The sequence below is a fragment of the Schistocerca gregaria genome, chromosome 7 (genome assembly GCF_023897955.1).
Source record: "Schistocerca gregaria isolate iqSchGreg1 chromosome 7, iqSchGreg1.2, whole genome shotgun sequence".
NCBI lineage: Eukaryota > Metazoa > Arthropoda > Insecta > Orthoptera > Acrididae > Schistocerca > Schistocerca gregaria.
Window position 1 is genome coordinate 316,505,819 of NC_064926.1, and position 27,200 is coordinate 316,533,018.

At 43.8% G+C, this 27,200-nt stretch overlaps 1 protein-coding gene across 3 annotated transcripts in view; it reads left to right on the forward strand.

Moving 5' to 3' along the window:
• LOC126281827 (15-hydroxyprostaglandin dehydrogenase [NAD(+)]-like) overlaps window positions 1-27,200 on the forward strand; it is a 211,435-nt gene that overhangs the window by 59,906 nt on the left and 124,329 nt on the right. The window contains exon 6 of one of the 3 annotated variants that reach the window (XM_049981057.1): window positions 15,758-17,061. The exons of the other annotated variants lie outside the window; for them this stretch is intronic. Coding sequence (XP_049837014.1) covers window positions 15,758-15,887 — 130 coding nt within the window. The 3' untranslated portion in view covers window positions 15,888-17,061. Of the gene's footprint in view, window positions 1-15,757; window positions 17,062-27,200 lie in introns of those variants that run through there. 3 annotated transcript variants of the gene reach the window in all.

Genomic DNA, 27,200 nt, shown 5'->3' on the forward strand with positions numbered 1-27,200 from the left:
ATACGATTCAGACAGGTGACACGTACGTAAGCTTCCTGTCTGATCACCTGCATCCATTCGTGTCCATTGTGCATTCCGACGAACATGGGCAATTCCAGCAGGACAATGTGACACCCCACACGTCCAGAATTGCTACACACTGGCTCCATGAACACTCTTCTGAGTTTAAACAGTTCCGCTTGCCACCAGACTCCCCAGAGATGAACATTTTGGAGCGTAGCTGCTGCTCAGAAGAGAGTTGTGTACAGCCCTGCAGCATTCATTATGTCAGTTCGCTCCGGTACATAGTGTTGCAGCACTTCTGCGTGCTCGCAGGAGCGCTACAGAATATTAGTCAGGTGTATCAGTTTCTTTGGCTCTTCTATGTATACAGTGAGGTGACAAAATGTCATGGGATACCTCCTAATATGATGTCGAACCTTCTGTTTCCCGGTGTAGTGCAGTAACTCGATATGGCGCGGATTCAACAAGTTGTTGGAAGCCCCCAGCAGAAATACTGATCCACGTTGCCTCTATAGCCGTGCATAACTGCGAAAGTGTTCCTGATGCAGGATTTTGGGCACGAACTGAGCTCTCGATGTTTCGATTAAGTCCCAATATTCGATACGATTCATGTTGGTTGATCTGGTGGCTAAATCATTCGCTTGAATTGTCCAGAATTTTCCTCAAACCAATCATGAACAATTGTGCCCCAGTGACATGACGCATAAAAATTCCGTCGCTTTTTGGGAAAGTGAAATCCGAACATAACCATTTCCAGTCAATGATCGGTTCAGTTGGAGCAGGGGAGCCTGCCCACTCCACTCCATGTAAACACACCCCAACCAACGGCTTGGACACTGCCTTGTTGAAGACTTGGGTCCATGACTTCGAGAGGTCTGCGTCACATTCAGGTCTTACCAGCTGAAATCGGGACTCATCCGACCAGGCCATGGTTTTCGAGTCGTCTAGGGTCCAACCACATGGTTACGAGCACAGGAGAGACGCTGCACGCGACGACCTGCTGTTAGGAAAACAACTCGCAGCGGTCGTCTGCTGCCATGGCCCACATTGATTTCTGCCGTTATTTCACGCAAAGTTGCTTGTCTGTCAACACTGACAACTGTGCGCAAACGCCGCTGCTCCTGGTTGTTAAGTGGAGGCCGTCTGCCACTGCACCGACTTTGGTGAGAGGCAACGCCTGAATTTTGGTATGCTTGGCACACTGTTGATATTGTGGATTTCGAAATATTGAATCCCTAACGATTTTTAAATGAAAAGTCCCATGCGTCTAGCTCCAACTACCATTTCGCGTTCAAAGTCTCTTAATTCCCACCGTGCTGCCACAGTCACGTCGTAAACCTTTTCAAATGAATCAGCTGAGTAGAAATGACAGTTCCACCAGTGCACGGCCCTTCTATACCTTGTGTACGCGACACTATCGCCATCTACATATATGCATCTGGCTGTCCCATGGCTTTGTCACCTCGGTGTATTCACAGCTTTTTTCAAGAGAAAATTCATAACTACTACAAACAAAAAGTAAGTTAATTCAAAATATTTTATGCTCAGTTTTCGTACTAATAGTTTCTTTCGTCCTCACTAGTGGCTGAGGTCTGTTTGGGCCCACACAGTGCATATCCTGAGCATTTGATCTCAACCTCAATGTTGGAAACCTTTTCCGGGAACGGGCTGTTTACCCCTTTACAGCCATTCTGGTCTCCTAATTCAACAGTGGTTAGCACACTGGACTCGTATTCGGGACGACGACGGTTTAAACTCGCGTCCGGCCATCCTGATTTAGGTTTTCCGTCATTTTGCTAAATCGCTTCAGGCAAAATCCGGGATGGTTCCTGTGAAATGGCACGGCCGATTTCCTTTCCCATTCTTCCCTAATCCGAGCTCATGCTCCGTCTCTAATGACCTCGTTGTCGACGTGACGTTAAATACTGATTTCCTCCTCCTTCTAATTCAAACTACGAGGAAGATAATTCCTCTCGTCCATTTGACATGTTAGGCATCACATATCCTTAGCCGTAATCCCGAAAAATCTGTCCAGCAATAGGAGATTCTCGTAAAATTCCTTTTCTTGTTTTGAGATAAAAACGGAATGAAACCCTCTAGAAACATTTTTGTTTTCAATAGTACATAGATTTTTCTTCAGAACTCTCCTCTTCAATATATTCATTTAGATTCTAAAGGTGGTTGCAGAAATTTTGAAAACGGTGCCGTCTTTCAGTTCTCTCCATGTCAGATGGATCCTATGGTTGAGTGTCTCCTGTGTGCTTATATTTGTACGAGGGTAAGTCAATTATTGTCCGCAGTTTAGTTATATTTTTGTTTACTTTGGCAGTACTGTCGTTTTACGTTGATGAAGCATGCTTTGTTTATTTGTTGTTATATCTTTGCAATTTTCAAGCTGCTAGGTTAGTTACGTTATCGCTGCGGTGCTGTTAATTATGGCTGCTCCGCGCTCTATTTGCACCAAATAAGAGCAACGTTCAGTGATCCGTTTTTTATGGTCAGAGGGCGTATCAGGGGCCAAAATTCATCGAAGACTTTCGGTACAGTACGGGAACAGTGTTTTGCCATAACGGAGTGTCTACGAATGAAATGAAAAATTCCTAAATGGTCGCACAAGTGTGGCGCACGATGAAGGAGCCGGACGACCGTTTACCGCCACAAATGAAAACCATTGAGCGGTCACGTGAAATGATTCTCTTAGACAGACGATTAACTACTGACGAAATGGCACATCGTCTGCAAATTAGTCACGGTTTGCTTACGAAGTCATCCACAACAGACTTGGGTTTCATAATGTTTATGCAAGATGGATAGCCGGCTGGCGTGGCCGAGCGGTTCTAGGCGCTACAGTCTAGAACCGCACGACCGCTACGGTCGCAGGTTCGAATCCTGCCTCGGGCATGGATGTGTGTGATGTCCTTAGGTTGGTTAGGTTTAAGTAGTTCTAAGTTCTAGGGGACTGATGACCTTAGAAGTTAAGTCCCATAGTGCTCAGAGCCATTTGAACCAAGATGGATCCCAAAACAACTCACACATTTGCATAAACAAACGCGCTTGGGCATCAGCAAAAAACATTTGGATAGCTATGGTAACGAAGAGGACAACTTCTTAGACAGGTTCAAAATGGTTCAAATACCTCTGAGGACTATGGAACTCAACATGTATGGTCATAAGTCCCCTAGAACGTAGAACTACTTAAACCTAACTAACCTAAGGACAAAACACAACCGCCAGCCATCACGAGGCAGAGAAAATCCCCGACCCCGCCGTGAATCGAACCCGGGAACCCGGGCGCGGGAGGCGAGAACGCTACCGCACGACCACGAGCTGCGGAGTCTTAGACAGGATCATTACTGGTGACGAAACGGGTATTCATCATTACGAGCCGGAGAGTAAACGGCAGAGTATGGAACGGAAACATCCAAATTCGCCGTGCAGTAAAAAGTTCAAGACCCAACCGTCCACGGGAAAACTGATGCATACGGTTTTTTGGGACGCACATGGTCCAGTACTGGAACATTATGGTGAAAGTGTACGTTACAGTGAAATGCTTACTACCAGGCTAAAGCTTGCAATTCGAAGCAAACGCCGAGGATTGCTTTCAAAATGTGTTGTGTTGTTGCACCATAATGCCTGTCCCCATACTGCTGCCCACACTCTTGAAACGCTCCAGAAACTCAAATTTGACGACTGGATCATCCTCCATATGGTCCCGATCTTGCCCTTTCTGACTGTCACTTGTTTGGCCCACTCAAACAGGCATTACGGGGCCGTCGATTTGCCTCGGCCGAAGCAGTGAAAGAAGCGGTGAATTCCTGGCTCGCAGCTCAACCGAGAACCTTCTTTATGAGGGCATCAGGATGCTTGTACAACCATGGACCAAGTGCGTTTAAACACAAGGAGACTATGTCGAAAAACGCTGTTTTGTAACTATTCTATTTGATTACAATAAAATTTTATAGCTACTTTGCGGATAATAATTGACTTATCCTCGTACATTATTGCTGTAAGGAAAAAATTAACTATTTGGTTATGTAATAATTATTATTGAGTAATTATTGTAAGTGGGCTGTTTAGGTTTGTTTATTGGTAACGCCATGTAGCGCTCTGTATGAAAATCACTGGCTGTGCTGTGTGCAGTCTGTGGCTGGTTTGCTGTCTTTTTGTTGGAAGGACAACACTTCTTCTTCAAGACTGCATGTAAATCCTCAACTTTCATGTGGATTTTCTTTTACTGCTCAGACTTTGTGCATAAAATATTAATTAATACTCTGATGAATGATTAGGACTGTCTTTATGGACTGTGAGAAAAGTTTAGCTTTTAACCAACAGTGTATCAATAAATGTGTGAATTTGATTTCTTTGTTATTGTAAGTATGAAAAAAAATTTCAAATCTGTACTGGCCACTGCCCAAAACAATTTGTAAAATTTTTTGTGGGGAGCATGGGGGTATTTAAGTAGGCTGTTTAGGTTTGTTTATTGGTAACGCCACGTAGCGCTCTGTATGAAAATCACTGGCTGTGCTGTGTGCAGTCTGTGGCTGGTTTGCATGGTTCTTTGCTATTGTAGTGTTGGGCAGCTGGATGTTAACAGCGCGTAGCGTTGCGCAGTTGGAGGTGAGCCGCCAGCAGAGGTGGTGGATGTGGGGAGAGAAATGGTGGAGTTTTGAGAGCGGATGATCTGGACGTGTGTCCATCAGAGACAGTAAATTTGTAAGACTGGATGCCATTAACTGCTATATATATTATGACTTTTGAACACTATTAAGGTAAATACATTGTTTGTTCTCTATCAAAATCTTTCATTTGCTACCTATGCCTATCAGTAGTTAGTGCCTTCAGTAGTTTGAATCTTTTATTTAGCTGGCAGTATTGGCGCTCGCTGTATTGCAGTAGTTCGAGTAACGAAGATTTTTGTGAGGTAAGTGATTTGTGAAAGGTATAGGTTAATGTTAGTCAGGGCCATTCTTTTGTAGTGATTATTAAAAGTCAGATTGCGTTACGCTAAAAATATTGTGTGTCAGTTTAGTGTTGATCAGAATAGGTAAAGAGCAAAATGTCTGAGTACGTTCAGTTCTGCTCAGCTGTTTGAAAATCAAATAATGGTTGGTTCTGAGCGCTATGGGCCTTAAATGCTGTGGTCATCAGTCCCCTAGAACTTAGAACTACTTATACCTAACTAACCTAAGGACATCACACACATCCATGCCCTAGGCAGGACTCGAACCTGCGACGGTAGCGGTCGCGCAGTCCCAGACTATAGCGCCTAGAACCGCACGGCCACTTCGGCCGGCATCAAATAATGTAAGAGGTTTATCAGCACAGTAATTCATTAACTTTTCTAAGGGGACGTTTCATATTATGATATTTATTACTGATTGTTATTATTATTATCATTATTATTATTTATTATGATACATCGTTTATGATTACAATTGTTAATTCTTCACATAGATCACAGTAGAAACAGAAGAAAAAAATTTTAGTTGAAGGTAGATATATCGACCACAGCGACAGGTATTTTGGTCACTGGTCACTGTGCACGTCTACACGCCATACCACAAAAGTAATTGGCGATTGGCAACGACCTCCGATGAAATAATTGTCGACTTTGAAAACTGTCGTTAAGTAACCACTCTTTCAACACAGTTGTATTGGAAGAAACATAACCTCTTATCTAAATTATTAATAATTACAGGAAGTGAGAAATTAGGTACTTTACATCAACCCATCAACCATGGACCTTGCCGTTGGTGGGGAAGGCTTGCGTGCCTCAGCGATACAGATGGCCGTACCGTAGGTGCAACCACAACGGAGGAGTATCTGTTGAGAGGCCAGACAAACATGTGGTTCCTGAAGAGGGGCAGCAGCCTTTTCAGTAGTTGCAGGGGCAACAGTCTGGATGATTGACTGATCTGGCCTTGCAACATTAACCAAAATGGCCTTGCTGTGCTGGTACTGCGAACGGCTGAAAGCAAGGGGAAACTCCAGCCGTAATTTTTCCCGAGGACATGCAGCTTTACTGTATGATTAAATGATGATGGCATCCTCTTGGGTAAAATATTCCGGAGGTAAAATAGTCCCCCATTCGGATCTCCGGGCGGGGACTACTCAGGAGGATGTCGTTATCAGGAGGAAGAAAACTGGCGTTCTACGGATCGGTTCGTGGAATGTCAGATCCCTTAATCGGGCAGGTAGGTTAGAAAATTTAAAAAGGGAAATGGATAGGTTAAAGTTAGATATAGTGGGAATTAGTGAAGTTCGGTGGCAGGAGGAACAAGACTTCTGGTCAGGTGACTACAGGGTTATAAACACAAAATCAAATAGGGGTAATGCAGGAGTAGGTTTAATAATGAATAGGAAAATAGGAATGCGGGTAAGCTACTACAAACAGCATAGTGAACGCATTATTGTGGTCAAGATAGATACGAAGCCCACACCTACTACAGTAGTACAAGTTTATATGCCAACTAGCTCTGCAGATGATGAAGAAATTGAAGAAATGTACGATGAAATAAAAGAAATTGTTCAGATAGTGAAGGGAGACGAAAATTTAATAGTAATGGGTGACTGGAATTCGAGTGTAGGAAAAGGGAGAGAAGGAAACATAGTAGGTGAATATGGATTGGGGCTAAGAAATGAAAGAGGAAGCCGCCTAGTAGAATTTTGCACAGAGCACAACTTAATCATAGCTAACACTTGGTTTAAGAATCATGAAAGAAGGTTGTATACGTGGAAGAACCCTAGAGATACTAAAAGGTATCAAATAGATTATATAATGGTAAGACAGAGATTTAGGAACTAGGTTTTAAGTTGTAAGACATTTCCAGGGGCAGATGTGGACTCGGACCAAAATCTATTGGTTATGACCTGTAGATTAAAGCTGAAGAAACTGCAAAAATGTGGGAAATTAAGGAGATGGGACCTGGATAAACTGAAAGAACCAGAGGTTGTACAGAGTTTCAGGGAAAGCATAAGGGGACAATTGACAGGAATAGGGGAAAGAAATACAGTAGAAGAAGAATGGGTAGCTCTGAGGGATGAAGTAGTGAAGGCAGCAGAGGATAAAGTAGGTAAAAAGACGAGGGCTGCTAGAAATCCTTGGGTAACAGAAGAAATATTGAATTTAATTGATGAAAGGAGAAAATATAAAAATGCAGTAAATGAAGCAGGCAAAAAGGAATACAGACGTCTCAAAAATGAGATCGACAGGAAGTGCAAAATGGCTAAACAGGGATGGCTAGAGGACAAATGTAAGGATGTAGAAGCTTATCTCACTAGGGGTGAGATAGATACTGCCTACAGGAAAATTAGAGAGACATTTCGATAGAAGAGAACCTCGGGTATGAATATCAAGAGCTCAGATGGCAACCCAGTTCTAAGCAAAGAAGGGAAGGCAGAAAGGTGGAAGGAGTATATAGAGGGTTTATACGAGGGCGATGTACTTGAGGACAATATTACGGAAATGGAAGAGGATGTAGATGAAGACGAAATGGGAGATACGATACTGCGTGAAGAGTTTGACAGAGCACTGAAAGACCTGAGTCGAAACAAGGCCCCCGGAGTAGACAACATTCCATTAGAACTACTGACGGCCTTGGGAGAGCCAGTCATGACAAAACTCTACCAGCTGGTGAGCAAGATGTATGAGACAGGCGAAATACCCTCAGACTTCAAGAAGAATATAATAATTCCAATCCCAAATAAAGCAGGTGCTGACAGATGTGAAAATTACCGAACTATCAGTTTAATAAGTCACAGCTGCAAAATACTAACGCGAATTCTTTACAGACGAATGGAAAAACTGGTAGATGCGGACCTCGGGGAGGATCAGTTTGGATTCCGTCGAAATGTTGGAACACGTGAGGCAATACTGACCTTACGACTTATCTTAGAAGAAAGATTAAGAAAAGGCAAACCTACGTTTCTAGCATTTGTAGACTTAGAGAAAGCTTTTGACAATGTTGACTGGAATACTCTTTTTCAAATTCTAAAGGTGGCAGGGGTAAAATACAGGGAGCGAAAGGCTATTTACAATTTGTACAGAAACCAGATGGCCGCCATAAAAGTCGAGGGGCATGAAAGGGAAGCAGTGGTTGGGAAAGGAGTGAGACAGGGTTGTAGCCTCTCCCCGATGTTATTCAATCTGTATATTGAGCAAGCAGTAAAGGAAACAAAAGAAAAATTTTGAGTAGGTATTAAAATTCATGGAGACGAAGTAAAAACTTTGAGGTTCGCCGATGACATTGTAATTCTGTCAGAGACGGCAAAGGACTTGGAAGAGCAGTTGAACGGAATGGACAGTGTCTTGAAAGGAGGATATAAGATGAACATTAACAAAAGCAAAACGAGGATAATGGAATGTAGTCAAATTAAATCGGGTGATGGTGAGGGAATTAGATTAGGAAATGAGACACTTAAAGTAGTAAAGGAGTTTTGCTATTTAGGAAGTAAAATAACTGATGATGGTCGAAGTAGAGAGCATATAAAATGTAGACTAGCAATGGCAAGGAAAGCGTTTCTGAAGAAGAGAAATTTGTTAACATCGAATATAGATTTATGTGTCAGGAAGTCGTTTCTGAAAGTATTTGTTTGGAGTGTAGCCATGTATGGAAGTGAAACATGGACGATAACTAGTTTGGACAAGAAGAGAATAGAAGCTTTCGAAATGTGGTGCTACAGAAGAATACTGAAGATAAGGTGGATAGATCACGTAACTAATGAGGAGGTATTGAATAGGATTGGGGAGAAGAGAAGTTTGTGGCACAACTTGACTAGAAGAAGGGATAGGTTGGTAGGACATGTTTTAGGGCATGAAGGGATCACAAATTTAGCATTGGAGGGCAGCGTGGTGGGTAAAAATCGTAGAGGGAGACCGAGAGATGAGTACACTAAGCAGATTCAGAAGGATGTAGGTTGCAGTAGGTACTGGGAGATGAAGCAGCTTGCACAGGATAGAGTAGCATGGAGAGCTGCATCAAACCAGTCTCAGGACTGAAGACAACAACAACAACAACATCAAAAGGTCTCAAAATCATACAAAACGTGCCTGCAAGACAACGCGGTATGCTCCCTCTTTCAAAGATGTGTAACAGAGAGGCTTTTGAGAGACTCCATTATTGATACTGTACTATTGTAGCACTGTACGGATTCATGTATTCAGCCATGATTCTCGCCGTCCTCCTTCAACGGTTTTTCAGATAACCAATAACCAAAGAACCGACCTACCGTTAATCCAAGCAGGATAATGAGCGAGACGCACACAGACTGCGGATCTATTATTTTTCATCATGACATTGTTTCAACAAAATGATGTTTCTTGTTATAAAAAGACAGGCATTGTCCTCATTTGAATACCCGTGGGAATATTCGGTAGAAAAACGATAAAATCATTGCCGTACATTGTTCCCGTGCGTTATCAGTACACATGCAATAGTATTCGCTACCTACGTTCCAAAATGCCACGCATGGAAACGGGATTTTCCCGTGGCTCACATCTGGGGCTCTATTCGTGATAGAGAGATAGGGTTAAGAGTTTTGGATAGCCATTGGGCTAGGGACCATCCGTATACTCAACAGAATGATCGTCTTAGTTTCACTATCCTGCAGTACAGGGTAGAAGCATGAATGTTACACACTTCCTCCTCTTTAGGCAAATGGAGCAAATCATTTGTCTCTTGTTATATGTGATGTGTTCTACGGTGGGTATTAATGAACTTATCGAGGCATCTTTAACTTTGGCCAGTTCCTTAGAAATCCCAAAAAAGACATTTTTTACTACACTCCTGGAAATGGAAAAAAGAACACATTGACACCGGTGTGTCAGACCCACCATACTTGCTCCGGACACTGCGAGAGGGCTCTATAAGCAATGATAACACGCACGGCACAGCGGACACACCAGGAACCGCGGTGTTGGCCGTCGAATGGCGCTAGCTGCGCAGCATTTGTGCACCGCCGCCGTCAGTGTCAGCCAGTTTGCCGTGGCATACGGAGCTCCATCGCAGTCTTTAACACTGGTAGCATGCCGCGACAGCGTGGACGTGAACCGTATGTGCAGTTGACGGACTTTGAGCGAGGGCGTATAGTGGGCATGAGGGAGGCCGGGTGGACGTACCGCCGAATTGCTCAACACGTGGGGCGCGAGGTCTCCACAGTACATCGATGTTGTCGCCAGTGGTCGGCGGAAGGTGCACGTGCCCGTCGACCTGGGACCGGACCGCAGCGACGCACCGATACACGCCAAGACCGTAGGATCCTACGCAGTGCCGTAGGGGACTGCACCACCACTTCCCAGCAAATTAGGGACACTGTTGCTCCTGGGGTATCGGCGAAAACCATTCGCAACCGTCTCCATGAAGCTGGGCTACGGTCCCGCACACCGTTAGGCCGTCTTCCGCTCACGCCCCAACATCGTGCAGCCCGCCTCCAGTGGTGTCGCGACAGGCGTGAATGGACGGACGAATGGAGACGTGTCGTCTTCAGCGATGAGAGTCGCTTCTGCCTTGGTGCCAATGATGGTCGTATGCGTGTTTGGCGCCGTGCAGGTGAGCGCCACAATCAGGACTGCATACGACCGAGGCACACAGGGCCAACACCCGGCATCATGGTGTGGGGAGCGATCTCCTACACTGGCCGTACACCTCTGGTGATCGTCGAGGGGACACTGAATAGTGCACGGTACATCCAAACCGTCATCGAACCCATCGTTCTACCATTCCTAGACCGGCAAGGGAACTTGCTGTTCCAACAGGACAATGCACGTCCGCATGTATCCCGTGCCACCCAACGTGCTCTAGAAGGTGTAAGTCAACTACCCTGGCCAGCAAGATCTCCGGATCTGTCCCCCATGGAGCATGTTTGGGACTGGATGAAGCGTCGTCTCACGCGGTCTGCACGTCCAGCACGAACGCTGGTCCAACTGAGGCGCCAGGTGGAAATGGCATGGCAAGCCGTTCCATAGGACTACATCCAGCATCTCTACGATCGTCTCCATGGGAGAATAGCAGCCTGCATTGCTGCGAAAGGTGGATATACACTGTACTAGTGCCGACATTGTGCATGCTCTGTTGCCTGTGTCTATGTGCCTGTGGTTCTGTCAGTGTGATCATGTGATGTATCTGACCCCAGGAATGTGTCAATAAAGTTTCCCCTTCCTGGGACAATGAATTCACGGTGTTCTTATTTAAATTTCCAGGAGTGTATTTTGCGTACTAAAATCGAGTCACGGGTTCCACGATTGCTTTGCTAAGGAAATGGTTGAAATTTTTACGATAAATTTCTAAGATCCCGATGTCGAAGAACCTAGAAAATTTTCTTCATATCTTTATCCGCTTCTGAAGTACAGAGGTTACTTGTACACGTAAAACCGGGTGTGAGACGAAAATGTAGTTTATAAAGTGAATAATACGCAGAAATATGCTGTAAGGCATCTCCGTTGTCATGAAAAGGGTTCTGAGAAATTCTACTTAGCGGTGCAGTGAAGTGCTTCAACGCCTGACGACACAACACGTGACTTGCAAATCCAACACACGAGCTAACACAATATAAAATGTGTCATAAAATTACTACTCAAATTTTGAAAATAAATAAGTCACCAAAATGTTCCTATAACAATAATCTGTGAATCTGCATGCGCAGTCCGACTAAACAAAGTTCCAAACACAGAGTAACACACACAAATATAACACTACTCTGTGAAATGTAACTTCTATACAGAAAATGAAATCTGCACTGATCCTTACCTAAACTGAAAATGATAATTTCGAAAAGCAGTACTTACCACTCAGGATCTTACTGTTTCATGACTAAAATGTAGTTGCACATAATATGTATGTCTTACCGGTGACAATGGAAACTTAATATCACTCGAAGTGATTAACGTAGAATATACAGAGCAGCAGCATGCATGCTAAATAAAAGAAGAGGTTTGCGGAAGTGCAAAGCAAGAACGTGCAACTGTTCTAAAGAAATTATGTCTCAGCATTGGCCATTACGTTCCGCAGTATACAATGTAATGATACACACAATCAGAAAATATTAAATTCTTTCGTAACGAGACGTTGGTGGAATTTTAACTTCCTACATGACTGAACGTAATTTAGCCCTTAGAAAAATGAATTACGAAACTAACAGTCAATAGTAACATTAATCTTTACAAAAATTATCCTTTATAACAAATATTTTCTGCCATGAAGTTAATTACTGAAAATTGTGATGGAGCAGTAAAACTATAGCCACTGAGTGCAAGCATGGTGACTGTTAATTTTACTTATTCTAGTCTAAACAATTAACTAATGCAAAACAGTAAAGAATATTTCCATTATTTCCCTCCGATATTCAATCATAACCACACGCAACCAAGCAGTGCAGGAACAACATTATCTCATAATCTTCACTTGTCCAATTATTGTTTACCAAATCATAATCCACATTTCATCTTTCCCTGTGTATTTATCACTGTGCTATGTAAGCTATTTGCGTCCGCTCAGTAGCACAGTCAACATCAGACTCTCTCACTACCAGCCCTTAGAATGCCTGCGACGACAATATTACTCGCAACCAAAGATCAGAAACTCTGTGGCATAACATGTCGACTACTGAAAACCTTTGTTTGGAAAATGTTTAGCGTACAAATATGAAATACTCGTATGACACATCCTATGAACATATAAACTCACATCACATTCCTCGAAGATAAAAGATTTATAAATCTTACACTCTGCATGGGGTTTTTCAAAATCTTTGCGCCAAATGTCCAGAGGGTGACTGATCACATCATGAGGAATAACTTTTGTTACACTGAACCGACAAAAAAAATCGCAACACCAAGAAGGAATTGTGCGACATCAACGGAAGTTGGGAGGCGTGTTTCTACACCTGAAATATGATGCGTATTCAAAGTCCGTACCAGTCGCGTAACAGTGGCGCTAGCAGCGTAACTATGAGTATGCAAGTGGGATTTGCTTTAAATACGCGTTGTAATGGCGTGCGCGTTAGTTACTTTAACGTCACAAAGACATCATTATCAGCACCTCACTGGGTTTGAAAGAAGTCGTGTAATAGGGCTACGAGAAGCTCGATACTCCATTCTGCGCTACTGCAGAAAGGCTTCGTAGCAACGTAAGCACTGTACATGATTACTGGCAGTGGCGGTAATGAGAATGGACGACTGCAAGAAGACCGGGCTCCGGACGAACATGTGACACTACCGAGGACAATCGTGTTCGGCGTATGACTCTGTCGCATCGTACTGCATCGACAGCAATAATTTGTTCAGCAATTGGCTAGTGACACAGCAAACTGTTACAAATCATTTACTACAAGCATAACTAGGAGTCAGAGCTCCGTAGCGTACATTCCACCGACCCCAAATGGTTCAAATGGCTCTGAGTACTATGGGACTTAACATCTGAGGTCATCAGTCCCCTAGAACTTTGAACTACTTAAACCTAACTAACCCAAGGACATCACACACATCCATGCCCGAGGCAGGATTCGAACCTGCGACCGTAGCGGTCGCACGGTTCCGGACTGAAGCGCCTAGAACCGCTCGGCCACAGCGTCCGGCCCACCGACCCCATTTCATGACCATTTGGAACTTCAGTGGTGTGAAGTGGCAGCTCATTGGAGAGCAGGGTGGAGGTCTGTTGTGTTTTGTGACGAAAGCTGGTTCCGCGTCGGTGCCAGTAATGTCTGTGAGTTGGTTAGAAGGAGGCTAGTTGAGGATCTGCAATCAACCTGTCTCCATGCTAGATACACTGGACCTACACATGGAGTTATGGTCAAGGGTGCGATTTCGTATGACTACAGGAGCAGTCCCGTGGTTATCCCACTAACACTGACTGCAAATCTATACGTCAATCTGGTGATTCAACCTGTCGTGCTGCTATTCATGAACACCAGTGTAGGGGGTGTTTTCCAACAGGATAACGCTCGTCCGCATACCGCAGTTATAACCTAACATGCTCTACAGAGTGTCGACAGGTTGGCTCGGTCTCCTCGATCACCACATCTGTCTCTAGTCGAGCACACATGGGACATCATCAGACGACAACTCCACCGTCATCCACAAACAGCAATAACCGTCCCTGTACTGCCCGACCAAGTGCAACAGGCGTGGGACTCGATCCCCCAAACAGTTATCTCTAACGTGTCCAACCCAATGCATGCACGTTTGCATGCTTCCATTCACCGGATATTAATGTACCAGCATTTCACATTTGCAATGGCTTATTTCGTGTCTACATGCAATGTTAATCACTTAAATATGTCACCTATACAAGTGTGCTACTGAAATTTCATCGCTCTACGTTTATTATTTGTAGATGTTGGGATGTTCGCTGCCGCTTCTTGGCGAGGTCAGGCGTCCTTTCGTATCGGTTATGCCCCTGAACGGCGGCGGGGCATAGGCACCATGTGGCATTCGTGTGCAATTTGTGTTGCCTATCACACAGTCATCTGCACCACTCGAAAGGCGGTACGCTGTGCAAAATGTAAGTTCCTGTTTGGCCTCCAAAATATCTTTCTCCTCCAAGAGACACTTATTCTTATTGTTTTCTGGCTGAAAATTAGTCAACCAATTTATTGGATTAGGTAATAGCAGGACGCCTGGTTAGTAGACGCCGCTAGTTCGCTGCAAACTCGTTCACCCAGTGATGGCCGTGTGTAGATTAGCAAGAGGCCAGTTGAGGGCGTGCAACCAACCTGTCTGCATACTGGACTCACAGAACCTACACCTGGAGTTATGGACTGGGGTGTATTTTTGTATGTTAGCCGGAACACTCTCGTGGTTAACACAGGAACCCTGAACAAAAATTTGTACGTTAATCTGGTATTCCACATGTTGTGCTGCCATTCACGAACAGCATTCTTTGGGATGATATCCAGCAGGATAACGCTCGCCCACATTCCGCAGTTGCAGCCCAACATACTCTACAGAGTGTCAGCATGTTGCCTTGGCCTGCTAAATCCCCGGATGTGCCTCCGTTCGAGCAGATATGTGACATTATCGGACGACAACTGCAGCGTCATCGACAACTAGCATTAACTGTCACCTCCACCTTGCCCTCCAATGAGCTCTCGCTTGATACCACTGAAATTGCAAATGGCGTTGGTTTAGGGTGAGTGAATTGCACGCTATAGGGCGTCTGGCTCGGAGTTGTCGTTAAAGTATTCGATTTGTAACAGCTTTTTGCATCATTGTGGTACCAACTGCTCTTCATATTACTGCTGCTGATGCAGTACAGTGCGCCAGATCCATACGCAGAACACGATGGTCTTCCCTCTCGATGGTGCCATGTGGCCGTCTGGAGAAAGCCGTTGCGACCCAACATTCTCGTGACCGCCACTGCAAGCAGTCATATACAGTGGCTACATTTTTGCCAAGCCTTTATGCAGTATCGCTGTCCTATTACAAGACCTTGTTGTAACTCTGTGAGGTGTTGACAATGGCGTCTTTGTCGCTTCAAAGGCTTTCATGACTAACATCAATTCATCACGTCCAGTCTCAAAGGCAAGTAATGCTCTCGAGCTTTTACAACGTATTTTTAAAGAAAGTCGGATTTGTATTCTGATAGTGGCGCTACTAGTATGTCTCTTATACGACTGGTGCGAAATTTGAATAGACATCATCTTTCAAATGCAGAAACACGCCTACGAACTTCCGTTTATGTCACAGAACTCCTTATCGGTGTTGCGGTGTATTTCCGTCAGTGTGTAACGCTGGGAACTAAGCAGTGATGTTTGTTGACAGGCCGCATGCCGTGGCACGAGCGGCAGTGGAGGTGCTGCGGCGAGGAGAGAGCGGCTCTGTGTGGGTGTCTGAGGGCGGACAGCCGGCCTACCAGGTGGTCATCCCTGCCCGCGAGCAGATGCGGGTCTGACCGCAGCCGCCGCGTCCACAGCTCACGTGTCCACAGCGCGCCGACCGACGTTCCGCTTGCCTTAAACTATCCTTCCCGCTCTCTCGAAGTCTGTCCGCTTAATTGATTCCTCAGTTATGCATCGCTTCGTGTGACTTTTCTTCCATACCTGTTCTCTACGATACTTTCCTGGCCATGTCACTAAATCATGTGAGACTACATTGCATCTCGTGGAAGAAACGAATATAGGCAGGAATTTTGCTCAGACATTGTTTCAAAAAATTCATAACTTGTAAAGTGTTAGATGTAGAACATCGTGGCGTGCTGTAAAACGTTTACCAGCTCTCAAAGATTTTTCTTTCTGTTTCGCTAGAATTTCAGTGCATGTCTCACTAGTCGCTCGTAGGACAAGACAATATTCGGGTTCTGTTCATGTACACGTCAGAACTGCAGCATCAATAGTTCTAAATGACTGCTTCACCATTTCGTACTCGAACGGAAGGCACGTCTCTGACTGACGTTGTGTAAATGTGATCCTTGACATAACCGCACACAAAGAAGTCTAACGGCGTAGCAAGAGAAGAACGTGGTATGGCCTTTGACACTGCTTTTTTTTTTGCCAGTGTTGCCTTCGCGTATTGGCGTCGATAACACAACGGCACCATTGAAACAGATTTGGATTCTGCATATCAGATGGCATATTGCCTCTTCTCTTATTCTATCGCCATTTCGGTGCGCTCCAAATCAAATCTGCAACTCACGATGAAGGAAAAAGGAACACTGAAGTCTACTTAAAGTTTTACAACAAACCATGCTTTTCTGCCTCTAATAGTTGCCGAGTTATGATTTTTTGAAACGATCGTAGAACTTTATGGACATCCTACTTGACAGTAAGATCCACTAGAACGATCACATTAATGTAAAAGTGACTCATATTATTGCATCAATTTTTAAGTCCACTTAACGAACAAGTAAGTACATCATTCAATACAAAAAGTTACTTAACTCATCTCAAAAATTATATGTTCACCTGTACTGTTTTATATCCAAATGTATTTAGGCGTGGATAACAGGCAAACATATGTATCAAGGTACTCTTAAGTAATGCTGTAGTGTAATGTAAATATATATATATATAAGATTTCGTATGCGTCTCAGATGATAAATAAAGTTTCTAGGAAGTTTTGTCTAATAATACTCATCTCATAAATCTCTTGTGTATATTTTTAAAGTAAAAAGGAAATTCAGTATAGGTCTAATAGATGACAGATGGACAGTGAGACAGTTAAAGCGAAATGCAAAGTTCTATGCTGCCATTTTCTGATTTTGCCTAGGTGCACCAACTACTAAAACAGTGAAACAGTAATGTATACAAAAATATACACTCAACTCCACATTTCTGGTGATTTTCAACAATTAGAGAATATGTGAGTTCAATGAAGATATGATCGTTAAGCTATGTATAATGTTATTTCTTAGACCACAGCGCACTGTTACTAGGGAGGACAAATTTACAGACAGTCGGACCAGACTTTTGGCTGGATTGCAGACTTCCTTGCAGACAGAACTCAACGCGCCGCTCTTAACAGAACGAAATCGACGGATGTAAAGGTATATTCCGGAGCACCCCATGGAAGTATGACTGGACCTTTACTGTCTACAGCGCAATAAATGATCTATCAGAAAGCGACGGTAGCAATTATAGAGTGTTCGCAAATGATGCGGGTGTCTATAAGAAAGTAGCAACGCCAGAAGACAGTTTAGATTTGCAGAATGATCTGCAGAGGATTGATGAATGTTGCAGGCTCTCGCAGTTGACTCTGAACGGATATAAGTGTAACATATTGCACGTACACAGCAAAAGAAATCCATTGCTGTACAATTATAGCACTCTTGACAAACTGCTGGAAACATTGCCTACCGTAAAATACGTAGAAGTAACTGTCCAGAGTAAACTTAAGAGAAATGAACACACAAAACAAAAAGTAGTAAAGGCAGATGGCAGACTAAGATCCATGGGAACAATCTTAAGGATATGTAAATCGACAAAGGAAGCGGCTTACAAGTTGCTTGCTCTACCAACTCTTGAGTATTGTTCATCAGTCTGGGATCCATAATAGGTAGGACTGACAGAATCCTTACAGGAGATCCACCGAAGAGCGTCGCGTTTCGTCACGGGATAGTTAAGTCGCCGCGAGAGTGTTACAGAGATGCCCAACAAACTCTAATGCCAAACATTACACGAGAGGCGTTGTACATCAGCGACAGGTTTACTTTTGAAATTTCGAGAGCGCACTTTCCGGGAAGAGTTGCACAACATATTGCTTCCCTCGACATACGTCTCACGAAATAACCAAAATGAGAAAATTTGAGAAATCAGAGCTAATACAGAGAATTACCGACAATCATTCTTCCCACATGAAATTCGCGAGCGGAACAATGAAACGGGGAAGGGGGGGGGGGGGGGGATGCTCTGTTAGTGGTACCAGAAGTACCCACCGTCACTCACTGTCTGGTGGTTTGCGGAGTAGATGTGGATTTAGAAATGAATACGGCAAATATCACAACAGTTACCCAAGTGGCTTTCAGTAGTTCCGGAGGGAACTGTCGGAGACAGTCTCCCACTCAGACAAAGTAGAATAACAGTTTAACGTCAAAAACTGAAACAGACACACACAAAAAGGCCACATTTTATGGTTTCTCGGGAACGAACGGAATTTATTGTTTCTATTCGACTCCGCCAAGCATGCCTCGTTTTCATGAAACACTACCTACAACTATAGTTGAGTCGGCATAAGCTGATCGCTGACAGTTGCAGAGGGCTGTGCGCGGCAGCCTGTGGTCCTACCTCAACCAAATACATTATGCTACTTTTTTGGCAACGTATCTGTATAGACGGTTACAATGGCTCCATGTTCTCGCATAAGACCCTTGCCTGCGGCACAAGTGCTCGCTCACTAAAGCGCAACACTTGCCCACAAAATCGGAATGTGAGCCGAATCCCATGCCCACACCCGGGCTTGATCTTGCACACTCTTTCAAAGCTTTCTATTACAGAACAGTTTTACTGATCACTGAATATCACCCGTTGCCGACTTGATGCACTCAGCACTCTTGAAACATCACCACCGCCCCACATGGCCCGTGACGGCCTTCTTGCACTCCCACGAGGACTATCCACCGACCCTCCATTTCGAGAGCGCCTTGCAGCTCAACGAAAATTGATTTTACATCCAGCTCTTTCCTCCAGTCGTTGTCAGGTGTAGAATTCAGTTAAATTCATTCACCATTCGCCGACAATACAGGCAACACTTTTCTGCCAAGCAAAGTCTGTCGTTTATATTTTCTCGCAGGGGTTGGGGGAAAGGGGGCGGGGGGGGGGGGGGGGGAATATTCAACTTCTTGTACTTTGTCGGTCGTGCCTGTGGATTCTCCAACTGTGCTGGATTTGCTGTCGGCAGCTCATGAATGTGCTTCTGTACCTAGCTTGAATGTTCTCTGCTGGTGACCAGTATGCAAGTCCATCCACGTGGGCAATAAACTGAAAACTGCGTTAAGCATTGCTTGTAACCTTGTAGAATTCATTTCCTTTTTCTAAACTCTTAATATTCATGCTATTTTATTCTAGGAACTTCGCTGAGTATTTTAAAATTGACATATGTAAAAAATATAACGTTTTTACTACAGTTATTGTTTTATTTATTCCTGCTCCTTGAATCAGTACTAGCTGCTGAGTGCTGTCTCCTGCCTCACCAAAGCTTGTTTGCAACAGTAGCTGGAAACAACTCCAATATTAAGAAAATCATCGCTCTTAAGCTATCATAGGAAGCCACCAAACACAAAGTCGCCCCTCCCCCCCCCCCCCCCCCAAACCGTTTATGTTATTACACTATGCGATCAAAAGCATCCGGACACATGGCTGAAAATTACTTAAAAGTTCGTGGCCCCATCCATCGGTAATCCTGAAACTCAGTATGGGATTGGGCCACCCTTAGCCTTGATGACAGCTTCCGCTCTCGCAGGCATACGTTCAGTCAGGTTCAAATGGCTCTGAGCACTATGGGACTTAACATCTGAGGTCATCAGTCCCCTAGTACTTAGAACTACTTAAACCTAACTAAACTAAGGACATCACACACATCCATGCCCGAGGCAGGATTCGAACCTGCGACCGTAGCGGTCGCGCGGTTCCAGACTGAAGCGACTACACACGCTCTGCCACACCGGCCGGCTTCAGTCGGATGCTGGAAAGTTTCTTGGGGAACGGCAACCCATTCTTTACGTAGTACTGCAATGAGAAGAGGTATCTATGTCGGTCAGTGAGACTTGCCACGAAGTCAGCGTTCGAAAAAATCCCAGATGTGTTCTGTAGGTTTCAGATTAGGACTCTGCGCAGACCATTCCATTACAGGGATGCTATTGTCGTGTAACCAGTCCGACACAGGCCGTGCATTATGAACAGGTGCTCGATCGTGCTGAAAGATGCAATCGCCATCTCCTAATTACTCTTTAACAGTGGGAAGCAAGAATGTGCTTAAAACATCAATGTAGGCCTGTTCTGTGATAGTGCCACGCAAATCAACAAGGGCTGCAAACCCTCCTCCTTGAAAAACACGACCACATCATAACACCACCGCCTCCGAATTTTACTGTTGTCACTACACACGCTGGCAGATGACGTTCACCGGGAATTCGCCATACGCACATCCTGCAACAGGAACGCAACATTGTGTACCGTGATCGTGACTCCACACAACGTTTTTACTGTTCGATCGTCCAATGTTTACGCTTCTTACACCAAGTGAGGCGTCGTTTAGCATTTGCCGTAATGGGTGTGGCTTATGAGCAGCCGCTCGACCATGAAATCCAAGTTTTCTCACCTCACGACTAACTGTCATAGTACTTGCTGTGGATCCTGATGCAGTTTGTAATTCGTGAGTGATGGTCGGGATAGATGTCTACCTATTACACATTACGTCTCTCTTCAACTGTCGGCGGTCTCTTATCAGTCAACAGACGAGGTCGGCATGTACGCTTTTGTGCTGTACGTCTCCCTTCAAATTTCCACTTCACTACCACATCGGAAACATCGACATAGGGATGTTTAGCAGTGTCGAAATCACACTTACAGACGTATATCACAAGTGACACCCAATCACCTGACCACGTTCGAAGTCCGCGAGTTCCCATTCTGCTCTATCAGGATGTCTAATGACTACTGAGGTCGCCGATATGGATTACCTGGCAGTAGGTGGCAGCGCAATGCACCTAATATTGAAAAGTTATGATTTAGGGGTGTTCGCATACTTTTGATCATATAGTGTATTTTATTTACAGAACTGTTGCTCAGTCTTCGTGCGAGGACGAACTAGTAGTTTGCTACCGGTGACTGTCAGAAACCCTCTTGGCGTGTAATGTTTATGCGCGGCCACAGTTTAATTGTCCACTACTTCTTGTAAGTGAATGTTATTAATACTAATTTGCCCTTGCTTATCTGATGTCAATAGCGGAGAAAGTGAGACGTTTTATTTTAAATTTGACGACACTATATCACATGAGAGTTAATGGACCTTCAGTTATAAGGAACGATCAAGAAGTTTCCGCTCGAAGGCAGTACAGTCCCGAAATGTATGCCAATCAGGCAGTCACCATTGAACATTGAGGTAATCACCCCACCGTTGCTCGAGGTTGGAGGTATCCGTTTGTTAAAATACAGTGTCCTGCTGCACGAAGAATCCGTAAATGGCTTCTGGACAGCATTGTCTGACAGGAACAGTCGATCCTTCAAGGCATTTTCATAAAGATCGAAGGCGTGACAATGGCATGAATAGATATGAGGACTGTAGGGCGGTTGCTTCAGTGTCTCGCAATTGAGTTGGAGTAGCTTCTGCCCGACAAAGTTTGTGATGCGGAAGTGAGCTACCACGAAGCAGCAACACCCCTTGGCACACCATGCCACAACGGTGATTTTCGATAGCATGCTGCCTCATACACATTATAAATTATTCGACAGATGTCCGGCGTTTCTCATTCGGCAGCCAAATAAAGAATAACAGCACGTTGGTCCTGTTTGGACACATTTGATAATAACGTCACCATAGTTCACGTCTCTCCACATTTACCAAAACATACGTCGATAAGACACGACAGCCACACTAATCCCTTGCCTAAATCTTAGTGCTTATATATCCAAAAAGGAGACCCGATATGTTGCATATAAGCTGCAGCAACGCCTTCAAATGGAAGCGTTTTGATCACTCCTTATAAAGGTGTGACAAACGTCGTAATCTATCCTTCTCATTACGAAGTTCGATATGCCATATTTAATTACTGATAACCATATTGTGTGGAAATTTCACGATTCGTGGGATAGCAAAATGTTTAGCGGCTTGATTTCTGTGCTCATCGAGTCTGCAACGTCCGTGCGATTTATTTTTAACAGCCTAATTAAAAATAAATAACAGCGCTAACAATTTAGTCCAATAAACACACTGCCAGAAAAAAATAGGAACACGAAGAAAATAATAACTTAGAGTAATGACATTTAGGAAATATATTTGTCTACTTTACAGATTTAAGTGATTAATACTGAAAGATCGCAGTATGGATTAAGGCACTGCAAACATGAAATGTTGGTACTTTAATAACCGATGTAACTGGCAGAATTTTGAGTGGAAGCAAGCGTGCATGCATTGCTCTCTACATGTGCCAGACGTCAGTTTGTGGGATGAAGTTCCATGCCTGTTGCACTTGTCAATTAATGCTGTTTGTGGATGACGCTGGAATTGTCGTGCAGTGATGAACCACATGTGCTCGACTGGAGACATACTTGGTGATCTAGCAGGCTAAGGCAACATGTCGACACTCCTTAGGGCATTTTGGGTTACAACAGTGATACGGGCGAGTGGTGTGCTATTGGGAAACACCCCCTGGACTGCTGCTCACGAATGGCAGCACAACAGGTCGAATCACCAGAATGACGTACAAATTTGCAGTCAGGGTGCGTGGGATAACCACGAGAGTGCTCCTGTTCTCATACGAAATCGCATCCCAGGCCATAGCCCCACGTGTAGGTCCCGTATGTCTAGCATACAGACAGATTGGTTGCAGCTCATCAAATGGGCACCTTCTGACCACCACATGGCCGTTACAGGCCCCGACGTATAAAAAGCTTTCATCAGAAAACACAGTAGAACTTCACCCTCCTATCCAATGAGCTCTCGGTTCACACTGTTGAAGTTGCAAATGGCGATGGTTTGGGGTCAGTGGAAAGCACTCTACAGGGCGTCTGGCTCGGAGCTGTCCTTTGTAATAGCTCCTGCTGTCACTGTGGCGCCAACTGCTGCTCAAATTGCTGCTGCAGATGGAGTACGATGCGCCAAAGCCAGAAGCCGAACACCATGTTCTTCCATCGATGTAGCGCCACATGGACGCCCGGGGCCCGGTCCAATTGCGACCGTACCTTCCCGTGACCACCGCTGCCAGCAATCATGTACAGTGGCTGCATTCCTGCCAAGTCTTTCTGCAGTTTCGCAGAAGGAGCTTCCAGCTTCTCGTAGCCCTATTTCACGACCTCTGTTAAACTGAGTGAGGTGTTGGTAATGGCGTCTTTGTCGCTGTAGAGGCACTCTTGACTAACAACAGCTCACCACGGCCTATCTCGAAGGTGACCAACACTGACGACCATTACATCTTGTATTTAAGGCAAAACTGATTTGTATCCTCATATTCAACTAACGCGAAATTTGAAAAGATACATCCTCCAGACGAAAAAGCAAGCCTATCAACTTCCGTTTAGGTCGTACAACTCCTTCTTGGTGTCGCGATTTTCTTCCCTCCGTGTAATACACTGCGTTGCACATTGCGGGAATACATAACCACTCACAATAAGAAATGAGAAAAAATAATTAAGAATTAATCCAAAAGCGATATCCCACCCTACTGCCGCAAACATAACATCTAAAATCACCGCTAAAGAATTTACGATACTGGTGCTCTCTGACAGTACAATTAAGCAAAGGAAATGTTATGAGTATTGTAACTGAAGAAACTGCAAAAAGGTGGGAATTTAAGGAGATGGGACCTGGATAAACTAAAAGAACCAGAGGTTGTACGGAGTTTCAAGGAGAGCATAAGGGAGCAATTGACAGGAATGGGGGAAAGAAATACAGTAGAAGAAGAATGGGTAGCTTTGAGGGATGAAGTAGTGAAGGCAGCAGAGGATCAAGTAGGTAAAAAGACGAGGGCTAGTAGAAATCCTTGGGTAACAGAAGAAATATTGAATTTTATTGATGAAAGGAGAAAATATAAAAATGCAGTAAATGAAGCAGGCAAAAAGGAATACAAACGTCTCAAAAATGAGATCGACAGGAAGTGCAAAATGGCTAAGCAGGGATGGCTAGAGGACAAATGTAAGGATGTAGAGGCTTATCTCACTAGGGGTAAGATAGATACTGCCTACAGGAAAATTAAAGAGACCTTTGGAGAAAAGAGGACCACTTGTATGAATATTAAGAGCTCAGATGGATACCCAGTTCTAACCAAAGAAGGGAAAGCAGAAAGGTGGAAGGAGTATACAGAGGGTCTATACAAGGGCGATGTACTTGAGGACAATATTATGGAAATGGAAGAGGATGTAGATGAAGATGAAATGGGAGATACGATATTGCGTAAAGAGTTTGAGAGAGCACTGAAAGACCTGAGTCGAAACAAGGCCCCAGGAGTAGACAACATTCCATTGGAACTACTGACGGCCTTGGGAGAGCCAGTCCTGACAAAACTGTACCATCTGGTGAGCAAGATGTATGAGACAGGCGAAATAACCTCAGACTTCAAGAAGAATATAATAATTCCAATCCCACAGAAAGCAGGTGTTGACAGATGTGAAAATTACCGACCTATCAGTTTAATAAGTCACAGCTGCAAAATACTAACGCGAGTTCTTTACAGACGAATGTAAAAACTAGTAGAAGCCGACCTCGGGGAAGATCAGTTTGGATTCCGCAGAAATGTTGGAACACGTGAGGCAATACTGACCCTACGACTTATCTTAGAAGCTAGATTAAGGAAGGGCAAACCTACGTTTCTAGCATTTGTAGACTTAGAGAAAGCTTTTGACAATGTTCACTGGAATACTCTTTTACATATTCTGAAGGTGGCAGGGGTAAAATACAGGGAGCGAAAGGCTATTTACAATTTGTACAGAAACCAGATGGCAGTTATAAGAGTCGAGGGACATGAAAGGGAAGCAGTGGTTGGGAAGGGAGTGAGACAGGGCTGTTGTCTATCCCCGATATTATTCAATCTGTATATTGAGCAATCAGTGAAGGAAACAAAAGAAAAATTCGGAGTAGGTATTAAAGTCCATGGAGAAGAAATAAAAACTTTGAGGTACGCCGATGACATCGTAATTCTGTCAGAGACAGCAAAGGACTTGGAAGAGCAGTTGAACGGAATGGATAGTGTCTTGAAAGGAGGATATAAGATGAACATCAACAATAGCGAAACGAGGATAATGGAATGTAGTCAAATTAAGTCGGGTGATGCTTAGGGAATTAGATTGGGAAGTGAGACGCTTAAAGTAGTAAAGGAGTTTTGCTATTTGGGGAGCAAAATAACTGATGATGGTCGAAGTAGAGAGGATATAAAATGTAGACTGGCAATGGCAAGGAAAGCGTTTCTGAAGAAGAGAAATTTGTTAACATCGAGTATAGATTTAAGTGTCAGGAAGTCATTTCTGAAAGTATTTTTATGGAGTGTAGCCATGTATGGAAGTGAATCATGGACGATAAATAGTTTGGACAAGAAGAGAATAGAAGCTTTCGAAATGTGGTGCTACAGAAGAATGCTGAAGATTAGATGGGTAGACCACATAACTAATGAGGAAGTATTGAATCGGATTCGGGAGAAGAGAAGTTTGTGGCACAACTTGACCAGAAGAAGGGATCGGTTGGTAGGACATGTTCTGAGGCATAAAGGGATCACCAATTTAGTATTGGAGGGCAGCGTGGAGCGTAAAAATCGTAGAGGGAGACCAAGAGATGACTACACTAAGCAGATTCAGAAGGATGTAGGTTGCAGTAGGTACTGGGAGATGAAGAAGCTTGCACAGGATAGAGTAGCATGGAGAGCTGCATCAAACCAGTTTCAGGACTGAAGACCACAACAACAACAACAACAACAACATTGTACATAAGAACTGAACGTTTTCTTATTTGTTGATGAAACATCCGTGGGAGGAGAATAAAATGTAAAAACGGGTAAATGGAGTCCTATTAGCTGAAATCACTTCACCGCAGCTGGATAAAAAGCCAGAAAAAAGTTTACTTTGCTTTATGTGATATTTTTCCTTGTGTAAAGTTAAAGGTTCCAAATACATTCAAAATTCTGCCTGTAGTGTAGGAAATTTTCGCTCTTTAGTACAGTTACCCACTTTGCCTCGTGTACACTGTTGTAATGCACACATCGTTCGTTTCTTACAAGTAGCTGTTTTGGAACTAAAAAATTTGAAAAAACGACTTAGCACATATATTTGTATAATAACTGGATAAGCAGTGTCCTAATTCTTAAATTCCATTTCTGTTTCTTTTCTCTGAAATTTCCAATTGTTATGGTAAAAATAGGCAAGCAAATGAATATGGAAGGAACTGACAAAAGTAATGGTCAGTAATTGATTAAAAGTGTTGAGTAAGTTGCTGAAAGCACTCAACCACGATATCCGTTAATGGAATTGTTTATCAAACTTGAGGTTTTGTCGAGAACAATGATCGAAGTGCTAAACCAAGTCGCTGTCACAGCACAAAATCAAGAGCAACTGTAACGGCACAAAATCAAGAGAAGTTATAATAGGAAAATTCCGCAAACCAAACTAACATAGCAAAAGAAGCTTCTGAAACTTTAGCAAAGAAAATTTCTGAAGTGAGGACTACCCTAGGAATGAAATTTGTGAATTGCTAGTGCAAATAACGAAAGAGTTAAACGAATTAAGGCAAGCTCAGAAATGCATACCTGAAGCTTTGACCAGATTAACTGGGGAACTAAGTGAAGAATCATTGTCTGACCCTGCTCAGTAGTTAGCACTACTAGTCATCAATATTTCACTAGAACAGGGAAACGGCATAATTGAACAATTCGTGCCACAGAGAGAGAGCAACTCTCAACCGAACTCGCGATCTAGACGTTTGGCAAGGAAGAAAAGCAATAACAAGATACAGGCTACAAGTACTCACAGGTCTAAAGAACATGATGATTCAACCGGTACCAGGAAAAATGAGTTATAGGAAATAAGAGAACAAATAAATGTGTTCAACAGTGAGTTAACTGAAATTCAGGCGG